Below are 24,050 nucleotides of genomic sequence, written 5' to 3' on the forward strand. Positions count from 1 at the left end.
TTTCCGGCACTCTGAATGCCCGTGATGTGGCCCGATTTCTGCCTGTCTCTACACACATGACCACTTTCCTTTTAATGACGGCATCGCGTGTCTCCTCAGTCGGCGCTTCCATGCTGACAGAGCAAACGTAGAAAACGGGAGGACGGACGGTGTACTAACCCAAGCAATGCCTAAGCCAATTGCCCAAGCACACATACTACAGCACTTGGAGGAAGCTATGGCAGCTAGGCTCGAAGAGTGTACGAGGTGGCCATTTTGAAATGGTGATGGCGATATGGTAACACAGATTTAGGGTCGTACTCGATAGTAATGCGGACAAAATTTTTGGACCCATTTTATCGGAAAAGAAAAGTGCGCACTAGATTCAAATACATACAGTAAGTTAACATGTTTTGTTAAGTTCCAATTTAAATGAAGGTAGGTGCAGTCTAATCATCTCATCAGCCACCCCAGAACTCACTCTTATCCTGGGTTCGGAGGCCCCCAAAGGCTGACTGTGCCACACTCTGCAGGTGTGGCTGCAATTCTGGCTTGCTAGCTGCTCGAAGCAGCTCTGCACTGATGATCTTCTCGGTCTTCTCGCGTGCTGCTTGCTCCACCATCTTCTGGGAGAGGACCGACAGCTTGGCCAGGGCTGCCGCCAGCTCATCGGTGGCCAGTGCCTGCCGGGCACGGTCCTACGCAACAGGGCAGGTTGTATCATTTGGGCGTTACTGAAGTTTAGACACACCTGAATGGTATAATGACACTTTAAAGCAATTATGTTCCTGTACACATTTGTACTCTGTTTATGTAGTAAAGTCAAATACATTTCAGCTCGTCCCTTTGTATTAGTGCTTAGTAACTAATCTGTTTTATGATCTGATCCGCTTTTTTTTTTTAAATTTTCATTCTCTACAGCTATGTTCTTAGAATACTTTTTTTTTCTGCAAAATATTTTTTTCAGCTTTTATATTACTAAATTGTATACACTGCACAAATTGAGCATTTTTGTTTCGTGCAACTCTGTAGCTCTCCCCCTGACTTGCCTATGTTCCAATTTCTGAACTTTGCACTTTGATGGAGTTCTAGCTGCAACTGCAGGGTGAAGCTGTGTCAATTCACTGCACAGGGGTGTAGAAAGCTGGCAGTGCTACCAACTACATGTCATTTGTGGCTAAGCCAGGCAACAGACACTGTCCAAATCATATCCCCCAATGACAGCTTTCTCGGAGTAATGGCTGCCATCACGAAAGCCATGCTTTTGTGTACTGCAAGCATCAGAAGCATCCATGGTGTCCTGTTCTCTGTCCATGTTCCTTTGCGCTACAATGGCTTCAGTACATATTAACCAACTCGCCCAAGAAGTTTTAATGTTTTGGGCATCGGCTATTGTGTACATGCAAGAGAAAAAAAACTGGCACATGCTCTGCACTCATGTGCAGCCCTTAGACTCCCCTGTACTACTTATTTCCATGTAAGCGGAACCATCATGCTTATACCTCCAGTAGACACTAATGCCGTATTGCCATAGGAAACTCTGGTCGGCAGCAAGCCCGTACCTGCCACGACATGGCTCGCTCGGTAAGACACTGCAGTGCCTCTCCTTCAGGCAGCCGCACGGGCAGCTTTTGCAGTGACACCAAAAGCGACAGTATGGTCTCGAGCCGAGGCCGCCGCGACCGCAGGCACGCAGGGCACAGGAACTTGCTCTCTTTGGCCGGGACAGCAGAAGCCACGGACGCCCCTGGAGAGGAAGAGCCTCCACCACCGGGGCTGCTGCCTCCCGCAGAGTTGGCAGCCTTGCCCGCACCTCTCGGCTTGGGTGTCGGCACACAACTGGCTGCAGAGGCAGATATGTCAGACCGTATCAGCTTTTTCGTCGTCTTGGAGCACAAGTCAACCAGATTAGTAGCAGTACATTCGGTATTCGTCAAACCTGTGGTTCAATTTCTCAGACATTCACAATATATACTGTAAAAAGCGTTCAGTAGTCAGGAACCTAAAGATTGAACAGCTTACCCATAGACATAAACAAGCTCAAGGTTTACTTTTGCCAGGAGAAAGTTGTTTCTTAGTTCAGGACAACATTCATTTGGGCTAGATGGTGCATACTTGAATTAGGAAGGAGAAACAAATTTATGTCTCCATTTTAGCTTGTCCTTGGTTGTACACCGGCATGTGCTTATTAGTTTAATTTTATTATTTTGCCTTTTCACCATGTATGTGGACTTACATATGTGGGACAGGAAGTCACACGTCGTCATATTGTATTTATTCATTGCTTCACCCATGCTCACCTTAAAGTGTCTTGCCAAACATTCATGTATGGCCTAGCCATGATGGCTAAAGGCCCAGATTGTAAATAGTGTATTTTGCCCATTAGAACATAACATTTTGAATGAATATGCACAAATAAGTGATGCCCAAATCATTCTAAGTAATCATTCCAAGTACTATTCCACGTACTCCTAGAGTGACAGTGTGACTGCACTGCGCAACCATGCCGCCATACAAACCCTGGAAAGCCGTCGACGTACTGCGGCTATGAAATTCTTATACCGCCTTTACTATGACAACCTAGCTATAAACAACAGCAATTACCTTGGACCCCCTTACTAACACTCAAGCAGAACCAACCATGCTAAGTGTATAAGGCCTCTTTTAATGAGCTGTGATACTTTCAAACAATCCTTTTTCCATCTACAATAGAACTCTGGAGTAAGCTACCACGTGAGTGCATGGGTCTGTCATCAACAGACGCATTCACCACTAAACTTGAATTGCTTTGCAAAAAGCAACCGATAAAAATTTATCACTCCTGAGCTGTTTCTCTCTCTCTCTTTTCTGTGATTTAACCTTTTTATAAATACTTTTTTCGAACTTGTTTGTTCCCGATATACCCATGTATGTGAACACAAATGTGTATCCATAAGCATATGTATATATACAGTGAAACACCAGTTAGACGTCCCCCGGTTTTGCGACGACCCGGGTTTTACGACGGATTAGCACAGTCTGGCCCCATGGGTCCCAGTCCCCATAGAAGCAATGCATTAAAAACCCCGGTTATCCGATGCAATTTTATGCCTGACCCGCATCATACGGCGACCCTCACAAAGCAAGGGACGGAACGGCGGACAAAAGAAAAGTGCCGCGGGTTTTCTTTCCTTGCTCCGTCTCTCCGCATGCGGAGTGCTCGACACCGCTCAACTGGTTCGCTCTGACGCAGCTTTCTTCCCTGCCTCATTTGTTTTTCTCTCCCCCGTCAGCAGCCAGCCACGATGCTCGCTGTGCTGAAATAGCGCCTTTTCTCCACAATCACTTTCTCCCTTTGTTCTCGGCGGCGTTGCCTCTAGTCACGTTGGGGAAGCGTTTCTCTCCTTCCAGTTTCCCAGCAGCAGATCGCCGACAAGGTAGCACGGAGAGGCCTACGTTTAACGTATGTGTTCGTCGTAATCCTAGCGACCAGCGTTCAGCAGAGGCTTGGAGTTGTGTGGAGCAACGCAACGCACAATGTCCCGAAAGCAGACAGTTCTGTCGCTCGGCGATAAGCTGAATATAATCGAGGAAACTGAAAAGCGGCATGGAGCCACGAAAGCCAGCATTGCCCGGGACCTTAAGGTACCCGAATCTTCGCTTAAGACGATCCTGGCAAACAAAGCAGTGATATTGCAGAATGCCAACATGTTCAAACTGAAGCGGAAAGCGGCAAAAGAAGGACAGCATGAGAAGTTATAAAAAGTTCTCGTCAAGTAGCTGCATCAAGCACGGAGCTCTTCGAACAATGTTGATGGCGCCATTCCAAAAGAAAAGGCAGACCTTGTGGCATTGCATCTGGGCATCGCCGACTTTCAAGCATCGAATGGGTGGTTGGATCGTTTCAAAGAACGAAACAGGAGTGTGCACAGCCGCTCCTGCGGAGAATGCACTTCCGTGGACATTTCAACGGTGAACAGGTGGATAGAGTCGCTGCCGGAGACGATTGCTGCATACAAGCCTTGCGACGTTTTCTACGCCGATGACAGTGGTATTTTTTACCATATGCAGCCCGAGCAAACCCTTGTGTGTAAGGGTGACAGCTATCATGGTGGCAAGCATAGTAAAGGGCATGTGACGGCACTATTCTGTGCTAACGAGGACGGTTCCAAGAGGCTGCCCGTGCTCATTGTTGGAAATTTTGCAAAGCCACGGTGCTTTAAGGACTTGGAGATACTGCTGTGCAGCTACAACTTCAACAAATAGGCGTAGATGACATCTTCGCTCTTAAGCAATTTTTTGCAACAAAATGGGTGCTAAGGCGAGGAAAATACTGCTTTTCGTGGACAACGCACCGTGCCACCCACCCGATACGTCCAGCCTGACGGACATAAAGATTTTTTTTTTTTTTCCTGCCCAACTGCACAAGCCGGCTGCAGCCGCTGGATGCCGACATCATTAAGTACATCAAGCAAGGGTACCGGAAGCTGTTAAGGCAGCATCGGCTGGTGGCTATGGAGCGCAGCGAGTTGGAAAAAAATTATCACTGTGCTCGACACCATGCATTTTATTGCCAGTTTGTGGAACGCAGTACCACGAAGCATAATCACTAACTTGTTCAAGCACTGTGGCTTTAAGCGAGAGACTGCCTCCTCAGCTGGGGACGCAACAGCCTCGATGCCGCTCGACGCTGATGCAGGCTTCGCCGACGACGATTTTGAGGGTTTATACCTCACCATGACCTTCACCAAGTACGTGGAGGCCAACGACAACGTTGCGATCTGCGGCGAGGTGTTGCTGGATGACCCCTCGGAGGAGGCTCTACCTAGTGCCGACATCGCTGCGACATCGGACGAGGACAATGGAGACACCACAGATGCAGTGCCTGTGCCTACCACGTTCGCCAAGGTGCTATGGCACGTAGACGGCCTCCGGAACTTTATCTGTTCACCCGCAGCCGCAGAGGACCTCCTTTTCGTCGTTGCCCAACTCGAGCGGAAGCTCCTGGTTCACGTATCAAACAAGGTCCAAAAGAAACTTACCGACTTTTTTTAAAGTTCGCGCTGGCTGGCGGGAATCACGGCAGTGGAGTGCCGTAAAGGTTCGTTTGAATAAAGCATGATTGGTACCTGTACTGCAGCATTAATTCTTATCGCATTTACTTTTTTGGTAATTTGGGTTTCCAAGCCCTGCAGAGTACTGTAAAAACCCACATATAGTACGAGTTTTTTTTCCTGTTATTAGCGTCCCAAATTTCCGCCTCGTACTATATGCGGATCCGGACAAAAATTTCGAAGTTCGGCTCGAAGTTTTGGTTTCGTTATTGCTCTGTGGCTACGGCTTGGCTTCGTGATATCTGCATGGCTACGACTTGGCTTTGTTATTACTGCCTGGCTTCGGCTTGCCTTCGCTATTGCAGCGTGGCTACGGCATCGTTTCTTTCTTTGTTGAGTGCAGACCTTGGCAGTTCACGCAGTAACCGCGCTTCGCGAAGGGCATCGTCTTTAGTGAAGGAGCACGATGTCGGGGGCACGGAAGCAGTACTCGGCAGCTTTCAAGCGAAATGTGATTTTAGCGGCAGAGGAAATCGGCAACAGTGCGGCCGGGAGGCAGTTTGGCGTCACCAAGGGAAGCATTCGCAGATGGCGACGGCAAAAAGAAGCACTTTTCGAGTGCAGCGGAACGCGAAGACGCTTTCGCGGCCTGAAGAATGGGACATTCCCGGAAATTGAACTCAAACTGACGGAATTCGTCCGAGAACAGCGAGCCGCGCATCTTGCTGTGAGCGTGGAGCTCATGCAGGCAAAAGCTAGGGAGCTTGCGAGAGAAAAAGGCCTAACGAGCTCCACCTTCAAAGCAAGCAAGCATTGGATTTATCGGTATATGTGCCGTGCAGGATTTTCATTGCGCCGGAAAACTTCAATTTCGCAAAAGCTGCCGGAATCGTTTGAAGAGTTACTGGTGGCTTTCCAGCGCCACATTATTTCGTTGCGCAAGTTGAAGAACTTTCAGCTAGGGCAAATCGGCAATGCTGACCAAACACCAGTTTATCTGGACATGCCATCGCCCCTCACCGTGCACGAAAAGGGCTCGAAACAAGTTTGTGTCCGGTCCACTAGGAACGAGAAGACGCGTGTTACCGTCATGTTGTTATGCACGGCAGACGGCCGCAAGCTCCCGCCCTATGTCGTCTTCAAGCGCAAGACAATGCCGAAAGGTGACCTGCCAAAAAATGTCATCGTTAAATGCCATGAGAAAGGGTGGATGAATGAGAGTCTTGTGTTCGACTGGATAAAGTCCGTTTGGTGTAGGCGGCCCGGTGCACTGTTGTCGTTCCCATCCATCCTCGTGCTGGACGCGTTTCGTGGCCATTTGGCCGACTCAGTGAAGAAGCTGTTGCGCGATTGTAATACTGAACTCGTCGTTATCCCGGGCGGGATGATGTCTCAGCTGCAGCCTCTAGATGTTTGCGTCAACAAGCCTTTCAAGGACGCGGTGAAGCGGTGCTACGCAGAGTGGATGCGGTCAGGTGAACCTGCAGTGACGCCGACTGGGCGGCTGAAGCGGGCATCGCCAGCCACGCTGTGCAAGTGGATCGTGGACGCATGAGCGAGCATCCCAGAAGACCTTGTGTGTTGCGCTTTCAAGAAGTGCGGGATCTCGAACGCGCTCGATGGCGTTCATCCTCCCAGATGACCTCTGGGAGGATATGTCAGACAAGGAATTGTCCGATGAAAGCGCAGCAGAGGACGACAGTGAATGAAGTGCCGAGTCTGATTTAAATAAATGTTTTCCCCGAGTTTCTCTCACTCGTATTATACGCGGGTAAAACTTTTTTTTTTTTTCCATTTCTCGTCCCAGAAATTTCACCTCGTATTATATTCGGGTTCGTATTATACACGGGTTTTTATGGTATGTTAGCAGTTTACATTGAACGTAAATCCGTCGCACGAAATAAGTAGTATTCTTATAGGCATAATTTATGTTCAGATTTTACAGCACCCGCTTTTTACGACGCTTTTTCGCGGTCCCGAGAAAGTCGTATAATCGGGGTTCCACTGTATGTGCCTTTTTTCCCTTTGTTCATTTCCAAAATAAGAAGACACTCACTCCATTTCCAAAAGCTTCTAGATTAACAATATTAACTATGTTAGTGTATGGCAAGTCTTCCATTTACATGTTTTGATGTGTTTTGTTTGACATTCTTTGCCTGTATTATGCGTACCCACTCCTGTATGAGCCTGTGTAAGGGTTACAGTATGAAATAATAGTATGTGACATTTCACCACCCATGCTCTTGGTGCATGCTGTCTCATACCAGTGCCCCAATAAGGTGATAGTGGGTGTTTTGGAGCTGGCTGATCAACTACCTAGGCTTTTGACATTCTAAACTCAACTCCACAGAACACAAGTCAATTTCTTCCATGCATTTCGTATGTTGTGCTTGTTTGAGAACGAATGGTGACACCAGAGATCACCAAAAACACAGTCTCAAAATTTGAGATCACACCATGCTATGCTGTTGTAAATGCAGAACGCCATTATTTCAGACCATGAAATACCTGACTCACACTCGGAATCTTGCAGAAGTGCTATGAATTTGGACACCACTAAACCCTTTGAGGGTCAGCTTTTTTTTTTTTCCCCCAAGAAATCAAACCCTTTTTCTCATTCAAATTTGGCTCTTTCTGATTGCCTGATGATTCGGAAAATTTTGTGGCCCCTTCTGCGTAAGAAAAGTCCATCGGCAACTGTACTAATTCCAAGATATTTCCATAAAAGATTAAATTTCAATATAGCAAAATTTCTATATAGCAAAGCAAACTGCTAACTGACACTAACTGACTGACTTACACTGACTTCATTATATTGAGTTCAATTCAACTGTACATAATGGGAGCCACTTTCTTCTAATTTGTTAACAACGCTTATCGTATTTACATGATTGTACGTCAACCTATTTTTTTTTTTTTTAAATTTGAATATCTGAAGTGGGGGGGTCGACTTACAATCAAAACCAACACATAGCACCGCCATAAAAGCGAGACCAATGGGAGCTACAACGTGGTTACAATTTTATGTTAGCTCTATGGCCCTACCCGTAGCTTTTCGCTATCCCACATGTTTGTTCGCTTTTCGGAAAGGTTTTTCAACATTTTTGAGAGTTTCGCAGTGCACACAACACTCACGGGGGTGTCGATAATTGATAGAAGCGCCGCTGTTCCATTTGTGGCGGCACCTTCAAAACGGCGGCACTTTCGGAGAGTATCGGTAGTTCATGGAAGAGCAGACACTGCTCACGTGTTTATCTTTCCTTGTAGCTCTTTCCTATGCTCTTAGTTTGACCAAAGGCATTGGTGTGACGCGTTTGACTTGACTGCCGGCTACGTGCTACTTCCATGCTTCCTCAGTCGTCATGAGCGCTCCAGGCCCATTAATCATTCGGCACTCGTTCACAGCAGTGTTCAAGAGGGCTGCCTTCCTTTACGCCAAATAAACAAATCACTGCGCAGTGGGCCACAATTTCAATGTTTCTGAACGGGTGGTGCGAGAGTGGCGACTGCAGCGAAGCGAAATTTTCACCTGTGACAGCAAGTGAGCAATTTCCCACGTGCCGAAGTCTGGACGCTTTCTGAAGCTGTAGGCCAGGCTTGCGGCATACGTCCCTGAAATGCGTGATCGGTCCCTGCCAATGAAGTGCGACATTGTCACGGAACAAGCCCGGATCTTCGCCTTTTAAGGACCTGCTTTGCCGCGAGTGCAACGAGTGGCTGGTGGCAGAAGACTGCGAACTTACGCCTACCGGACCTGTCAAAAGAGCCTCTCTGATGGCTGCGTGTGGTTGGGTGCATTCGGCGTGGGCTGCTGTTCGACAAGATGTCGTTGTGCTGTCATTTGCCAAATGCGGAATTTCGCTGGACGACGCCGCGCTGTGGGATTGTAGCAGCGATGACAATGGCAGCAGTAGTGAAGACGAGTACTCCAGTGACCATGTCAGCTACTAATAAATTTTCGTTATCGAATGCGCCCTCGGGTATGTTCTTTATTTTTTTTTCTCCTGTCGCACGCAATATGGGGGGGTTGTCGACTTACATTCGAGTCGACTTACAATCGTGTAAATATGGCAGCTGTTCCTATACACAGCATGTAGACCACTGCTAGTGTTCTGAAACAACCTAATACCTAATCAAAGGTACTATATGTTCACCACATTTGCTGCGCAGGATTCTTTTTCTCATTGTTCTGTTTACCTCAGCTAGTGCTCCGAACAGGCTGTTACAGTTGAACCCTGTTACAGCAAACGCGGTTCCATTGACTTTATGGCTGTACCAAACTCTTGATGAAACTTTACAAACATTTACAAGGCAGGCAACTCCTGCCATTGGAGAGAAAAGGAAGAGAGAGTGTATAATCACCATGGAACCAGTCCTTGCAGAGCTCGCACTGAAGCATGTGGCCTCCGAATAAATTGTGGCAGGTGCAGTAGCGCGCCTGGCCCGTGTCCTCGAGGCGCTTCCGCAAATTGTGTGCACGTAGTTGCTTCATGCTCTCCAGTTCCTGTGCACCGGACTCTTTGAAAGCAGCCACCTGGCATGATTAGACCAAATATGGGTGCGTCACCATTAACCTGTGCAGTTATCACTTATCTCTGACAGAAAAACATTCGTACAGGAAAATGTACTCGCACGGCTAATTGAATAGAGTTTTAGCTTGTCCACATATGTGCATTATCCTTTACAGAATACCAGGTTACTGGAGCCGTCGATGGAAGTAGCAACACTGGTACTGACATGCGACATTTTGTCCAACCACGACTCATTAGAAACATTCTTGTGTTACATGGGCGCAAACATCAAGGGAAAATAAAACGCTGCATATCGACTACATCGCTGCCGGCACTTTACACCACCAGTTAAGTAGAACTGGTTAGTTACTGCAATAATATTTATGTATTCGCTCTGGTTAGGCTCAGTGCTGCAAGATGGCACGACCAACCCAGCTGTTCATGCTTATGTTTCTGGTAACTCAGTATTCTGCAATTTAGAGACAAGCTAAGGCTAATTAAAAATAGACATATCAAAGTTTCAGTGCACAATGACAAACTTCAAATTTTCACAGTTACTTTGGCAGTTTTAAGTGCAATCTCTCTTAAAAATAAATTATGCAGAGAAGTGCCCAGTTGCTTTTTCCAAGACTTACAATGCTGGCCGCATCCTTGGCCTCTTCCACTTTGATCTCTGGTGGCTCTTCCTTCTCTGGCAATGGTGGTCCATCACGCATACGTTTCTTTTTGCCTCGTGCAGTGACCTGATAGATGCCAATGTCTCGGCGAGGTGACAACACCTGCAGCATGTACCCAAGTGTGCACCACATTGTCATAAAGTTTACGACAAGCAGGAGACGACTACAGTCCGGAGATGAGGTTGTACAAAGATGTACGGTGCACGAGCTGAGGAAGAATGGAACAAGACTGGGCTGAGAGAGGTACAGAATTTCACACAGTTGAATCTCGTTAATTTGAACTTCCGGTTTATTCGAACTGACGCCATGGTCCCGTTAAAGTTGTGTATACTCCTATGGGCAAAAATAAAAATGCCCGTTAATTCGAACGCACAAGCATTCTCGACGGTTAATTTAAACATACCGCACTCTGACAATGCTCTTTGCAGCTCATAAAATAATGTGGTGGCACCTCCGACCAGCATTGTTCTGACCTTGCCATAGATGAAAGGCTCACGAGAGATCCAACACCGCGTGGGGAGAGGGAGGGGGGGGGGGGCAAAAGAAAGAATGGCAGAAATTTCACTCTCTCTCAAATGGCAAGGTGGCCGTTTCTGCATCGCACTGTAATGCCCCAGCCACACTAGCGGCAGAACGCGTGCCGCGGGAGGGTTCGGTCCGGGGCCAATTTTTTGTGGCTCGCTGCGGCAGCACGAGAGCAGTGGAGACCAATAAGAGTGGCCCCTACAGTGATGTATGCGTGGGAAACTGGTATCATGTGGACCCGCCTGACCGTTCGGTTCATAGTGGAGTCTGGTTCAGCCGGACAGCTTGTTTTGCACTATAATCTGCTTGCATCAGCTCTCACTCGCACTTGTACTGGTTGGCTTGGTTGGTCTCATTTTTTTTGCTTTTACAATAATGCATCTAAATCGAGACGCGTCAATGGAAATTTTGTTGGAGACAGTGTGCCATATCCAATTCTGTACAAGAAAGACCCTGAATACAAGGATGCGAAGGCAACATCCAGTACCTCATTCTCCTTGTCTTTTGAATGCGGCGACGCTACAACAGAAGGGAGCACACCAATGTGATTATGATCAGTGGCAACAACTTCGTCGTCTTGATAAGATATGACTCACATTAAGAATGCAGGACAGAGAACGTAAACACAGCACCGATCTGTCAGCAGACGAGGGACAAAACACACGAGCACGGAGAGGGAAGCAGCAGCGGAGGCCCAGTACGGCCTCAGCAACTCCGCTGCTTCAGTGGCAGAGGTAACTAGCACCATCCAGCAAGCTGGCAGGAAAGCAAATCCACTTCCCTCCTGCCTTTCCTCTTTCCACTTTCCTCTTTTTCTCTTTCCACTTTCGATGGTCTCCGCACACGCCTGCCTCCATGCCTGCGCTGCCAGCCCAGCTAGCCTGGCGCCAACTTAGTCGGCTCCTTGAACTTTCGTTTTCTGCCATTATCAGGAAGCGAGCATTGGCTGGTGTGGGAAGTTTGGTGGTCCTCACTCGCTGTGTGCTTGTGCATCGCGATATTTCACGACTCACACCGTTCGTGCATTGTGCTACGGTGCACGAATACTTCAAGAACAAGTCCTTTTAATGCGAACAAATTTTCGGGCTCCTTCGAGTTCGAATTATTGAAATTCGACTGTAGTAGAGGGCTGCACACCAATTTCAACCACCAGGGGTTCCTTAATGTGGTGGTGCACTTTTGTTTTTGCATTCTGCCCCCATTGATATGCAACAATAAAAAATAGTGTTGATAATGCCGAGTGGGGCAACTGGTACATGCCTCAAGCAGGGAGTAGGCAGAGTTCTTCTTGAGGAAGGTGCGTGCCGTGCGCTCCTTCCAGGCCTTTGCTGCGGCCACTTGAGACTCCAACTGGGGCAGCTGCTCCAGGCGCACCGGGATTGGCCGGCCTTTCTGCAACAGGTTCTCCAGGCTCTCTAGGTAAGGGTATTTGGACTCCGAGCCCTGAAACAGCAGATGGCAAAGTTGGAGACAGTCCGGCACCACCATCTTACGAACAAATGGGAGTGGAGAAATGTGAAACTGGCATGGGCAGTGCCCTGTTCTTTTCTGTGCATTTTCACAGCATTTCACCAGCAAACCAAACGGGACTGTTCGCCGAGTAGGAATTTCTCGAATGGTTCCTATGATGATGAATTGACGTTATAATGAATGAGACTTCAGTCCCATGAAATTTCGACTGACAAGCTACAGCTGTACTCAAGCTTTACATTGCACTGCTGAACAGGGCTGATTTGGGAGAGACAGTTTGCACAATCTTTGTGCTATAAGTGCTCCGAGGTAGCATTATTATAACTATGGCTGAGTCAATACACTCTTATTGTGGAGCAGCCAGTGGACTTGCCATGAAGGCTCACTTTGCAGGAGAGAGAGAAACGTTAACAAGGAAGCAGATGAATGTGATCAGTTTTTAGCATCACTGAACCGGACTTTTTCTACATTGTCACCTTTTCACAAAACTCGACCAATTGGATGCAGAACAAGTTCACTTAAAGTGGAAGTGCGTTGTAATATCTAGAGAAGAACAATACAAGCAGATACATAAGATTACGGTGCTACAAATTTAGATCCAGAAGACAAATTTTGCATTGATGCAGTTGACTCTTCAGTTTTATTCCTGTAGGATAAGGTGCGCGGAATAATACCTTTTCATAAGTTAGCTCTGCAAGACCATTTTTGCCATTAACATGTACGAGCAGAATTCGCTTATTTTGCGACTTGGAAAATGTACACGTTGCTCTCGTGATGCAACCGCATGCAAGAGACAAGTGTCGACATGTGCAGCTAGCACTTCCATCTTAATCTGAACTGTAAGCGGCACTGCTATAAGTTAGGTAAATCTGAAATGCAGAGAAGCACGCTTAAATATCAGGAAAAGCCTGTAGCGTCTCTGTGGAAGGGTGTGTTCCTCAGGAAGCGGTGCATGCAGAAGATGAGGAACCAAACTATGCTGATGCGTCTCTCGGCCCTTTTCGAAAGCTGATCGTGGCCTGAGCATTTCTGAAATATCTATATTACAGGAACTCTTACAGCAGGCCAGCCCTGGCGACAGCAGTACCATCAGAGAGATCCATGCCTACTTCTGCCACTGTCGTGGTGAGATGGCACTCACACCAGCGAATGACAGAAGTCCCGCAACTGATCAGTGCTAAAGACACTGGAGTGACTCAAGGCAACCTAACTTCCCACTAACAAGTGCAACCTGTTCATTGCTACACCGAAATGTGAACTGCACTAGTCGTGAGACATCTACGCTCGCCACCACTGCCATGCCAAATAACTGTCATCATATTCAGAAATCCTGCTTCTATGCAACTGATTGGTTCGACAGCTAGTGGAGCTGGAAAATCGAGCAGCAAGCAACTAAGCGGAAACAGTACTTTTTCAACTGTGTGCAACAAAATTGGTTGCACAAACTCCACAATGCACCAATGTAAATGCAACTTTCGGCTTTGTATTTTTTCTTAACATCTGGTACCTGAAGGGCTTCAGCACGGGCACCCCACTCGTTCGCCCGGCGGATGGCATCCTTCAGGGCGGCGAGGCTCGGCAGGTGGACAGGAATAGCGACTCCTTCGTCGGCCAGTGCCTCGCAAGCAGCCAGTGTTTGGCGTGGCTGTGCCTGCAGACAAGTTTTTGCGCGCTCCTCCCACCGTTCGGACGCTGTCAGGAGACCTTGCAGCTCAGCCAAGGCACGCTCAGAGACTGGGTGAGGGGGTATGGCAACCCCAGCTGCGAGCAGGCGGCGCAGCTCATCCAGTGTCGGTGGATCCCTCTCCGCTTGTGGCTGCGCCTCCGACTGCATCTCCGACTGTGGCTGTGGCTGTGGCAGCAGAGTGGCCTGCACTTCCTCTAGCCATTGAGCCTGCTGCACTTTCTGCTTCAGCTGTGGCACCTGCACATACATCATGCAGCAAGCAGCTGAGGCCCCGAGATTCAGCATGAGCACGCCTTGAACAATCTTGCACTTCATTTAGCTTTTGGCTTTGCAATACGAGGGGTGTCAATAGAGAGTTCTCAAAATATGAACACAGCATCAGTGGCCACTCATGGCCTTCGGCATGAATCGGACTAAAGGAATCGGACTGAATAAGTGTTCAGAGAAGATTTGAGGTATCGTTAACAAAGAAATTTTTTTTTTCTAAGTGTATGCAACCTGTCTGCCATAGCTATTTCTAATAACACCACAACATATTTTCTCAAATACAAAATTTTTTCTTATTTCCAATTTACTCAGGAATGAATGAATTCTGGCGTTTTACGTGTTGAAAACCACGATTAGGTTATGAGGTACGCTGTAGTGGGGGAGTCCCGATTAAATTTGACCACCAGGGCATCTCTAAATTCCAAAGCATGGGACATGGGCATTTCTGCATTTCACCACCGTTGAAATGCGGATCCCACTATTTTATGCTTAATCTACGAACATTTATCAATCTCCACACAAGTAATTTCAACAGTTATATTCAAAATGTTCAATGGCAAGCTTAATGTTGCCCAAGAGCTGTAAAATAAATGGCACAAGGCCCATGGTTCTACTAAGGAACAGCATAGCGACCGAAATGCACCTCTGGCAGATCCATGTCCAAGTTGAGGCCTGCTTCGAGAAGCTTCTCTAGGCGCCACGACTCGCCCATCTCATCCAAGGTGAGCAGGTCACGGGCACTGCTTTGGAAGTCGACAACCCTGTCCACAAGATCCCGAATCATTGCAGACTCCTTGATCACACAGGGCAACTTGCAGAGCTGCTCGTAGAATACCTGCAAGTTACCATTACAATGACATGCTTCACCTCAGTGAAGGGTCCACTGCAAATTACAAGTCAGGTACCTCTGCAACACTGCCACATATTGTTGCAAAGTTTCCCAAATTTTGTCACACTGTGCACCTCCTTGGACATTACTTAGTAACCTTGAGTCCTAACTTCATCCTGTTGAGAATGCCAGTGCCATTTCAACTAGGGCTTCGTGAGGCTCTGGAGGCTGGCTCTGACCCTAAAGCGCAGGTGTGCCATAAGCATCTTGAACAATTCCCAGTTTGGAACTGGCCCAAAGCTCCTCAAGCTCTGCAACCTAAGTCCTTTCTGTCATGCCATCCCCACAGAGAGAGAGCTCTCTACTGTACAGACCTTGTCAGGAGATGGCAGATACAAATGAATCAAATGCATGTGGAGCATATTAGGGTGGAAAACGCCAAGGTGAATATTCAGCTGAAATGTGACTTTACTCCATTATTACATTACGAAGATCACCATGTTATGAAAGTAGATAAATAAGGCTCAAGACTTAAGATTGCAGTACTGACATGAAATTAAATAAAGTTAAATGAAAACACGGACAAAACAGGAAATGTGGATTTTACCAGCATATTCTTCTCCAAACTTTCCGAACAGTGAATTGGCAACCTTACTGCCACAAATATAGTGTGTGGAGGACAGAACATGGCTGACAAAATATGAACTGGACCACATTCGCATACAATGCAGAAAGGTCTGAACTGACAATGTGCTGTTCTGCTTTTCATGTCGCTAGTTTTCAATTCAATGTTTTTCTCAATTCAGATGAGACAGGGTTCATTGTTTTCAGGGTAATTCGATAACATGACATGCGGATAATACACACAACTTTTTCACCGTCCCGTGAAATGTATTTTTATTTCTTATTTCAAAATACAGTCGAATCCACTTATAATCGATAGATAATTATATCCGGGAATGTTATAACGACTATATTTCATGGCATTTACGATTTTCTGACCCTGCCTATTGAAACTGTGTAGATATAATGATTTGTAGGTTATAATGACCATATTTCATGGCACTATTTTTTGACCCTGCCTATTGAAAATGAGTTCAGATTTTCGTAAGTGTTGACCCATTTGCTGTAAGAGGATGGCGCACAAGAAAAGTTCCGAAGCACAGAAGTGTGACCAAACTGGGCACATGTAGAATCCACCATATGCAGAGTACACTTGTGTCCTACGGATAGTAAAGTATATGACAAGCTCTCAAAGGAAAAACATGGCGGTGGATGGGCTCATACTTTTGAAATAGGAGGTGATTAAAACCAGCTGGGCTCCGTTTTGAAGGAGCTATGCCGCTGAATTTCCTTCTTTAGATGACGTTTTAACGGAAACTTGCAGTTAAAACAAAAATGAAGGTATTGAAAATTATATTTTCGGAACAAAGAGGTGTTGAATTCTAACTGCCAAAGGGCGATACCACATGCAATGAACTACTCGTACAACGAGCACTTTTTACAGAGCTATAGAGTTTGTTATAAATGGGTTTGACTGTACTGCAGGTTAGGAATTGGCACCAGCAGGAGGGATCACATTACACAAGAAGATTAGAAGTGATTTGAACAGAGAAATCATCAGGAGCAATCATGTCAGCACAGCAAAATGACACAGATTAATAGAAGTGGTGTTCCAGGACAGCCAAAAGGTCATCAGCTTCAAAACAATCGAGTGGTAAAGAATTCCACTTGGCAATAGATTGAAAAGAAAAAAAAAAACTGCACTTGGCTTGCTTGTGCTTGCAAAAATTGGAGTTAATGAGTGACTGTGGCTTTGGCAAGTTTTTCCAATTCCTAAGATGCTGCTTCCGAAAACTGTCTTGTTCTACTGTACCACCTAAATAACCATCAGTAAAAAGAGGCGCCCAAACTTTCAAATAGCTTACACGCTTCTCACCTGCAGTTCGTCGAGGGTGAGCCGAGATGTGTACTTGGCATCTTGCGACTGACGGTTACGGGTGCGCACCTTCTTGCTCAGCAGCTGCTGGGCAACACTGGACGTCTTCTCGGACTCCTGCACAGCCTTTGTCAGTGACTGAAGCAGTTCCGTCGGCGGAAAGCGCTTCTCCTCGGCCTCTTGAACCAATTCCTTCAGCTCAGAAAGCTCCAGCTTGTCTTCATCTTCGGTGGCCTCCAGTGCAGCCTTCACTTTGATAGCCCAGTTATCGAATGATTCTGCCCGGACCTTCAGGCGGTGGAGCATGACTGGCAGCTCATCTAGCGTGTAGCGGTACCTGTGTGCATGTCACAGCAATAGAGGTGCAAGATGGCCTAGTCAGTATAGATTTTGTCTTCAATATGAAATCCAGAAATGCAACAAAGCGACCGAAGGTGACAATCGCCACATAGGACAAATGCCTGCACTGCACATTATTCATTGTCTGGCGTTTCGCAGCTGATATGTTTCGTCATAAGTCACACGCAATAGTTCGTAACCACGCTTTCATATGGTGGGATTCTCACTGGCCAAAGATAAGCAAAATCATCTTAAATGGACACTAAATAGCAACAGAAAACCAGATTGGACTGGTTAATTATTCGTGCAAATGCCCTTGTGATTGTTTGCACTACTGTGTTGTCGTTCATTTGTCCCAGGAGCATGGGTGAGACCCCAAATTGTGCATTAGTATGAGAGATGGTGTGAGTGTTCTGCTGCTAATGCCACCTTATAACAGGGGTACTCAAGGGGAACCAACATCCTTCTCTATGGCTTTAGGTCAACGGGATGCATGAATACAATTGTTTGAACAAGCCTCTGTTCGTGTGACTGTGCCCGCGAATGACTTAGGCACTAGTACATTGGCAGGGGCGAACGCATCCACTCGATACTCCTGCATGGTGAGTTGGACTTCCTCAATGCATCACTGGAAATCGGTATGTTCTATTGTAATTCATCCAGCTGGCATTGTTGTATAGAAGGTGCAATAAATGCCTTTTGGTTTATTTCCTCTACAGTGTACTGTCATTCCTTTGTCCCAAGAGCACGCTTGTGACCCCCAAAGCTCTAACAGGTGCTGTGAGAATACCCGATGTCACGGCGAGCTGAACAAAAAAATGGCGTATTTGTTGCACAACCACCAATAGCACAGGAAAAAATGTAAAAATCTAACCTGAGGCAATGATTGCTAGGCGGGCAATCACAAAGATGGTCCCGATGAGGTATGCAGACCAATTTGGAGCCATTGCATGAGCATGTGACAGCTGAAAGGAAACACGTCGTCTTGCAGTAGTCACACTGCCGCTCATCATCTGGCAGAAGCTCGAATGCTTCGCGCTCCGCATCTGTGATGCCCCACTCCAGCAGGCACCGCCGTTGCTCCCTCTCTGTCTCCACCATCTTCAACATGTCCTGAGAATTGGAGTACCACAGCCTTAATCAAAATTAAATTAATCAAAATTAAATTAACTGAATTCTGGGGTTTTTAAATGCCAAAACCAAAATCACATCATGAGGCATGCCTTAGTGGGGGACTAAAAAATAATTTTGCCCACATGAAGCTCTTTTGACATGCGCTTATATGTAAGTAACCAAGAGTTTTTGCATTTCACCCCCATCTACATGCGGCTACCGCAGCCGGGATACTATAGCCACTGGGCTACCATGGCAGGCGTTGTACCACAGCCTTATTACACAGAAAAGCACCAGCCAAGTTACCAACCTACATCACCAATAAAGATTTGTGCACAGCAGGGTGAAAATGAGGGCTGCAGAAAGGGTATACCTTTCGATAAACATTTTAAGTCTGTTTACATGCAAACAAAATAACTTCAAAACAAAGCACAGGCTACACAAGGTGCACTGGAGCTATTTTTGTAACAATTCTTCTAATCTTTTTTTTTTTGCCTTTTACCAATGGCTTACGTAAAACCATGCCTCCTCTATCACCTGGATTGGCTGCTGAACGGGACAAACTAACAGTTGGCCCTTTGAGACGTAAAATGTCAGGTGTAATGTTTGGAGTGAGAAACCAGCACCTAGTGGTCCTTTCTGTTCTAGGCTGTGTGCCAACAGCACGAGATAAGCTTCCAAGCTCTAAAGGCTACCCACACCTGCACCGTGGCAAAAACTGCTCAGACGGTACCTGGTATGTGGAGGCTGCTAGACTGATGTCTAGATGCTCCGGATTGGCCGCCATCTTGCACACAAGCTCGTCATGCGAGAAGACGCAGAATCGCCGCAGCATGCTGTAGTGCGACACGCATACTCGCCCTATGGGGAGCTGAAAAACACCAACAGAAAAGTGCGCCACACACGCACACCTGAAACAACCGAGCATCCTGGAACATCTTCAGTAATGCCTCCAGTAACCACCTAGGATTCAAACTCAATAGAATAACTTCAAGACATTCAAAGACAAGCATGTAATTTGTTTAGTCGCCATGATTACAAGCAGTTTCAATGCACTATCGGAATGCCCGAGTACATGACAATGTAGCACTGTGCCAAGGATGTCAGAATTGCAAGTATTGTTAGCAGTTTTTATGGACATATTCCTTGTACAGACACTGTAAAATGCTTAAATACGTTGTGTGCATCTCATCATTCAATTGGCGAAATGGCTAGTCGGCATACTAGCCATCTTAACATTTGCGATGTTTGCGAAGTTGTTTGAGTAATGATACTGACCATGACAATTGTTAGGAATGAATAAATTTTCATCTATGAATGTAAATTCTGCTTCTTTTTCTTTTCAGATTGCAAGAAACAGGGCTATGCCACTTTTCTTCTTCTAAGAAGAGTTGGGTGCCTATTGGATTCGAGGGTGCGATACAATGACGTACATATGGAATTCTCGATTTGCGCAAAATTTTAGAAAATGCTGCATTATCTTGTTGCAACAGCAAGGCCCAGCACCGCTGGCACCAAGAACGATGGACAAGCACAGTGTATGAAGTTAAGAATGCTACATATACTGTATATGTTAGTGCTAGGCCGACCCTTGCATAAGCTCTCCAATTTATAGGGCCCCCAGAAAAGGTACTACTTTCACCTAAGAGCACTCACACCAACATGTGCACAAAGGTGGACTAAGTTGTCGAGCAAGATGCTTTACTGGGCTACTTCGTGTGTTGACATGATGGAAAGCAGCGCAGAAAGTGAGGAAAAAGGTAGCGCTCTGTCCATTTCCCTCCTTTTTTTCAGTCACGATCAGCAACTATGACAGTAAAAGCAACTAAGAATAATATAAAATTCAGGGCACTACATGAAAGATTCATCAGTGAATTATCTGCACAATTGCAAATTCCATGCAAAACTCATGGCTATATACAGGTAGCCATAAGCCTGACTAATCCAAGACCTACACACTGAGAAGATTTAATAAAAAAAAAGGATAAGAAGATAGTGTTGGCCTACATAATAATAAATATGGTGAAACAAGGGCAAAAAGCCATACCCAGTCAGCAGGTGCAAAATTGACAGCTTCAGCAAAGTTGTAGCCCTGATTGAAGCCAGCATGGTAAGATCTGGGGAATGTGATTACAAATTCTCCAGCGTTTTGATCTGTTCGATATATCTGAAACAGGAGAACAGGCGAAGAGGCAGTCATCAGCAGCCTGTGTACAATTGTTCAAGGTTAATATGCGAGACATTTATTTTCCAGCCAAGACACCTGCGCCGCATCACAGACAAGGTGCAACATTGAAAAAAGTACAGCACTAGTGCAGTAAAACCTCGTCAAACAGTACTCGTTTAAACAGTTTTTTCGTTTTAAAAGTAGTAAAGTTAAATCCCCGATTCAGTGGTCATTGAACATAAAGCGTTTTGTATCTGCATAAACCGTACCAGCTTATTGCATACCTATCAGTTAGCACGTAGCGTTTGCACTTTTCGTAGCACAATCACAGCAGTAGGTTGGCCGGGCAGAGGAACGAGCCTCAGAAATCAGAACAGCCTACGAGCGCAAATGCGGAGGGCACTTGGAAGGGTGAAGCCACATTAACATCAACGTCATTTTGGCGCCGAGCCAGAGAGCGTTGTGGCTGGCTAGTCGTGGCCCGTGTTGTGGCGTTGTGCAAGCTAGGACTCGCGTCATGCCAAAGCTCAGCTAAAAACAAGGTACTCAGCATAAAAGAAAAATGGGAAATCATTTGTGCTATCAATCGTGGCATGAAGCCAGCACACTGGCACACGAGAGGGAACTACCGTTGACTACGATGTGTGGCATTCAAAATGCGAAGGAGGAGATGCTTGGCAGTGCTGCTGGGACTGCGAAAAGATGTCGGCTGCGAGGTTCAATTTTTCTATGTTTGACTTTTTGCTATCATTGCCTCTGTTATTGCCGTCGCCTAACAACAGTGATGAGGATGAAAGCGACAGCACGGGCGATTCAGGCCTGACAGCGGCAGAAGCTGCATGTTACGTCAGCCTCATGCAGGTGGTTATTGAGAAAAGGGGGCAGGTGGAAAAGCTGGCTCGCAGCTTAAGGGAGCTTGAGGCCGCTGTCGTCACTGCTAGGCTGCCGCGGCATCAGATGAAAACAATAGTCTTTAGTTGTGCGAAATAAATAAATACTGCATGTTTTTTTGCCTTTTCATTGTACTAAGAGTTCTGCTTTTGACAGGTAAGTGGGATCTCACGCTATTTCGGTTAAGCAGTGCTATAGTTTAGTACATATTTTTCCGGGCTCCAGCGAACTACGGCTTAACAAGGTTTCACTGTATAAGAATTTGAGAAAAAGACAACCTCCTGCTGGCGCTTTTCATTGTACCATTGTCCCACTGCAGAGATACTAATCAGCAGCGGGGCAGAGTGGTCCCGTAAGTGCAGTGGGCTTCACTTGTTACCACTGATATTAAGATATCGTCGACACGGCAGGAAATCATCTTTTGTCGGCAACTCTCAAATCCAACAAAATTATTTCTTTTCTCATTCAAATTTACTTTTTCTGATTACCCGATAATTCAGAAAATATTACAGCCCCTTCTGCATAAGAAAAATCAATTGGCAATGTACTTATTTGCATAAAACATTATATTTCATTATAAAAAAATTTTGTAACGAAGAAAATTGCTGACTTTACAGACTTCATTATATAGAGGTTCAACAGTGTAAACCGTTCAAGTAATATCTCAAACGAGGCATTTGATGTAGCAGTAAATAAAATAAAATGAAATAAATAAATAAATACACTCTCTTGCCATTTTTTACAAGAGTTTTTCGGGAGCAACAATTCACAAAGCAAGTTCAAGGCAACAGGACTCTGGTAGAGAAGGTACAACTCACAGGCACTCCTGTGGCCTGGAGAATATTGGGGTTCATTATGGTAACCAGCTGATGAAGCAGGTCTGGTTGTGCTTGGAAAAGCTCTGGCGCAGCACAGCGCATGGCATCTTCGAAGACCTCCGCCTTACCACCGGGGACTCCATACCAAGTCTTGGGCTCCCCCCTTAAAGGAAAAGCACAAACTCCTGTCAAAGGTTTCAATTGCAGCACCATTTAGTTGGCATTTAGCTTTGCTCGCTCAAGGAAGCTGAATGAATGCTGGCACTGAAACTGCTGGCAAGTTATTTGTCCCCAGCAAAATTTCTTACCAGTGAAGGTAGTTGATGGAGTAGCTCCAGTGGTCTTCGTTATGCCAGCAGAAAGTGGCAAAGCACATACCGACATACATCCATGGAATCTGACAAGAAAATACAAAAGGAAAAAAGTTCAGGCCATATCCGTCTTTTTCTTTTTTCCCTTCATCACCCCTTTCCTTCCTCTCCGCTGACCATACCAGACGTTAACCTCAAGGTTAGACAGTTGTCCCCACCCAGTTCCTTCCTCCTTTATTTTGTCCTAATTCTACTACTACTACTACTACTACTACTACTACTACTACTACTACTACTACTACTACTAGCTAGTACAGACAGTATTGGGGAATGAACAACTATCAACTGTGTACGGCTCTAAGAACTGACGCATGCACAGATCCAGGGACTTCTTTGACATAAAATGCACCCAATTAGTCAGTCTTCAAGTTAGTGATCAGCAATATTTATTCATCATCATCATCAGCCTGGTTACGCCCACTGCAGGGCAAAGGCCTCTCCCATATTTCTCCAACAACCCCAATCATGTACTAATTGTGGCCATGCCGTCCCTGCAAATTTCTTAATCTCATCCGCCCACCTAACTTTCTGCCGTCCCCTGCTACGCTTCCCTTCCCTTGGAATCCAGTCCGTAACCCTTAATGACCATCGGTTATCTTCCCTCCTCATTACATGTCCTGCCCATGCCCATTTCTTTTTCTTGATTTCAACTAAGATGTCATTAACTCGCGTTTGTTCCCTCACCCAATCTGCTCTTTTCTTATCCCTTAACGTTACACCTATCATTCTTCTTTCCATAGCTCGTTGCGTCGTCCTCAATTTGAGTAGAACCCTTTTCGTAAGCCTCCAGGTTTCTGCCCCGTAGGTGAGTACTGGTAAGACACAGCTATTATACACTTTTCTTTTGAGGGATAATGGCAACCTGCTGTTCATGATCTGAGAATGCCTGCCAAACGCACCCCAGCCCATTCTTATTCTTCTGATTATTTCTGTCTCATGATCCGGATCCGCAGTCACTACCTGCCAGTCACTACCAATATTTATTGTATGATGGCAAATCAGAAAGTCTTTGCCCCTATATTTTATTAGCCCAAACAAGGTACGCACAGGTAACTACAAATATATGTACTATTCTGTGTACCTTACACTATTTTTTCACATAGTCCCCACCCCAGTTCAGACCATTTGTCCCACCGCAGCACTAAATTTGAGATGTCCCAGTTGTAAGTCAGCGACGCACGCGGCCTCCCCAGACATTAATTCTCATACAAGTCCTCATGGCGTTTTGTGAACTCACAACACAACCAACTTACACTTCTCACAGCGAGGCACTATTCCCCGTACATGGGCTGCATTTCCCTGAGGATTTTGATGGGTGTTCATCCCTCGCACCATAGAAAACGAATCATACTTTGTTACTCGTATCCCATGGACGTGTGAAGCACAACCACCATCTTCAACAGCTGACAGCAGTGTCGTGCCGCGGAGCTACCG

At 46.1% G+C, this 24,050-nt stretch overlaps 1 protein-coding gene across 1 annotated transcript in view; it reads right to left on the reverse strand.

The window, feature by feature from the left end:
• LOC135915277 (lysine-specific demethylase 5A-like) overlaps window positions 1–24,050 on the reverse strand; it is a 72,426-nt gene that overhangs the window by 21,090 nt on the left and 27,286 nt on the right. Inside the window, exons 14-26 of the mRNA XM_065448299.1 lie at window positions 22,554–22,642; window positions 22,246–22,408; window positions 20,417–20,536; window positions 19,103–19,240; window positions 18,131–18,369; window positions 16,918–17,254; window positions 14,793–14,984; window positions 13,703–14,119; window positions 11,986–12,168; window positions 10,159–10,302; window positions 9,375–9,546; window positions 1,542–1,822; window positions 461–677 (exon numbers count right to left, since the gene is read on the reverse strand). Coding sequence (XP_065304371.1) covers window positions 461–677; window positions 1,542–1,822; window positions 9,375–9,546; window positions 10,159–10,302; window positions 11,986–12,168; window positions 13,703–14,119; window positions 14,793–14,984; window positions 16,918–17,254; window positions 18,131–18,369; window positions 19,103–19,240; window positions 20,417–20,536; window positions 22,246–22,408; window positions 22,554–22,642 — 2,692 coding nt within the window. The remainder of the gene's footprint in view (window positions 1–460; window positions 678–1,541; window positions 1,823–9,374; window positions 9,547–10,158; window positions 10,303–11,985; window positions 12,169–13,702; window positions 14,120–14,792; window positions 14,985–16,917; window positions 17,255–18,130; window positions 18,370–19,102; window positions 19,241–20,416; window positions 20,537–22,245; window positions 22,409–22,553; window positions 22,643–24,050) is intronic.

The sequence above is a fragment of the Dermacentor albipictus genome, chromosome 5, assembly GCF_038994185.2.
Source record: "Dermacentor albipictus isolate Rhodes 1998 colony chromosome 5, USDA_Dalb.pri_finalv2, whole genome shotgun sequence".
In the NCBI taxonomy this organism is placed as follows: Eukaryota; Metazoa; Arthropoda; class Arachnida; order Ixodida; family Ixodidae; genus Dermacentor; species Dermacentor albipictus.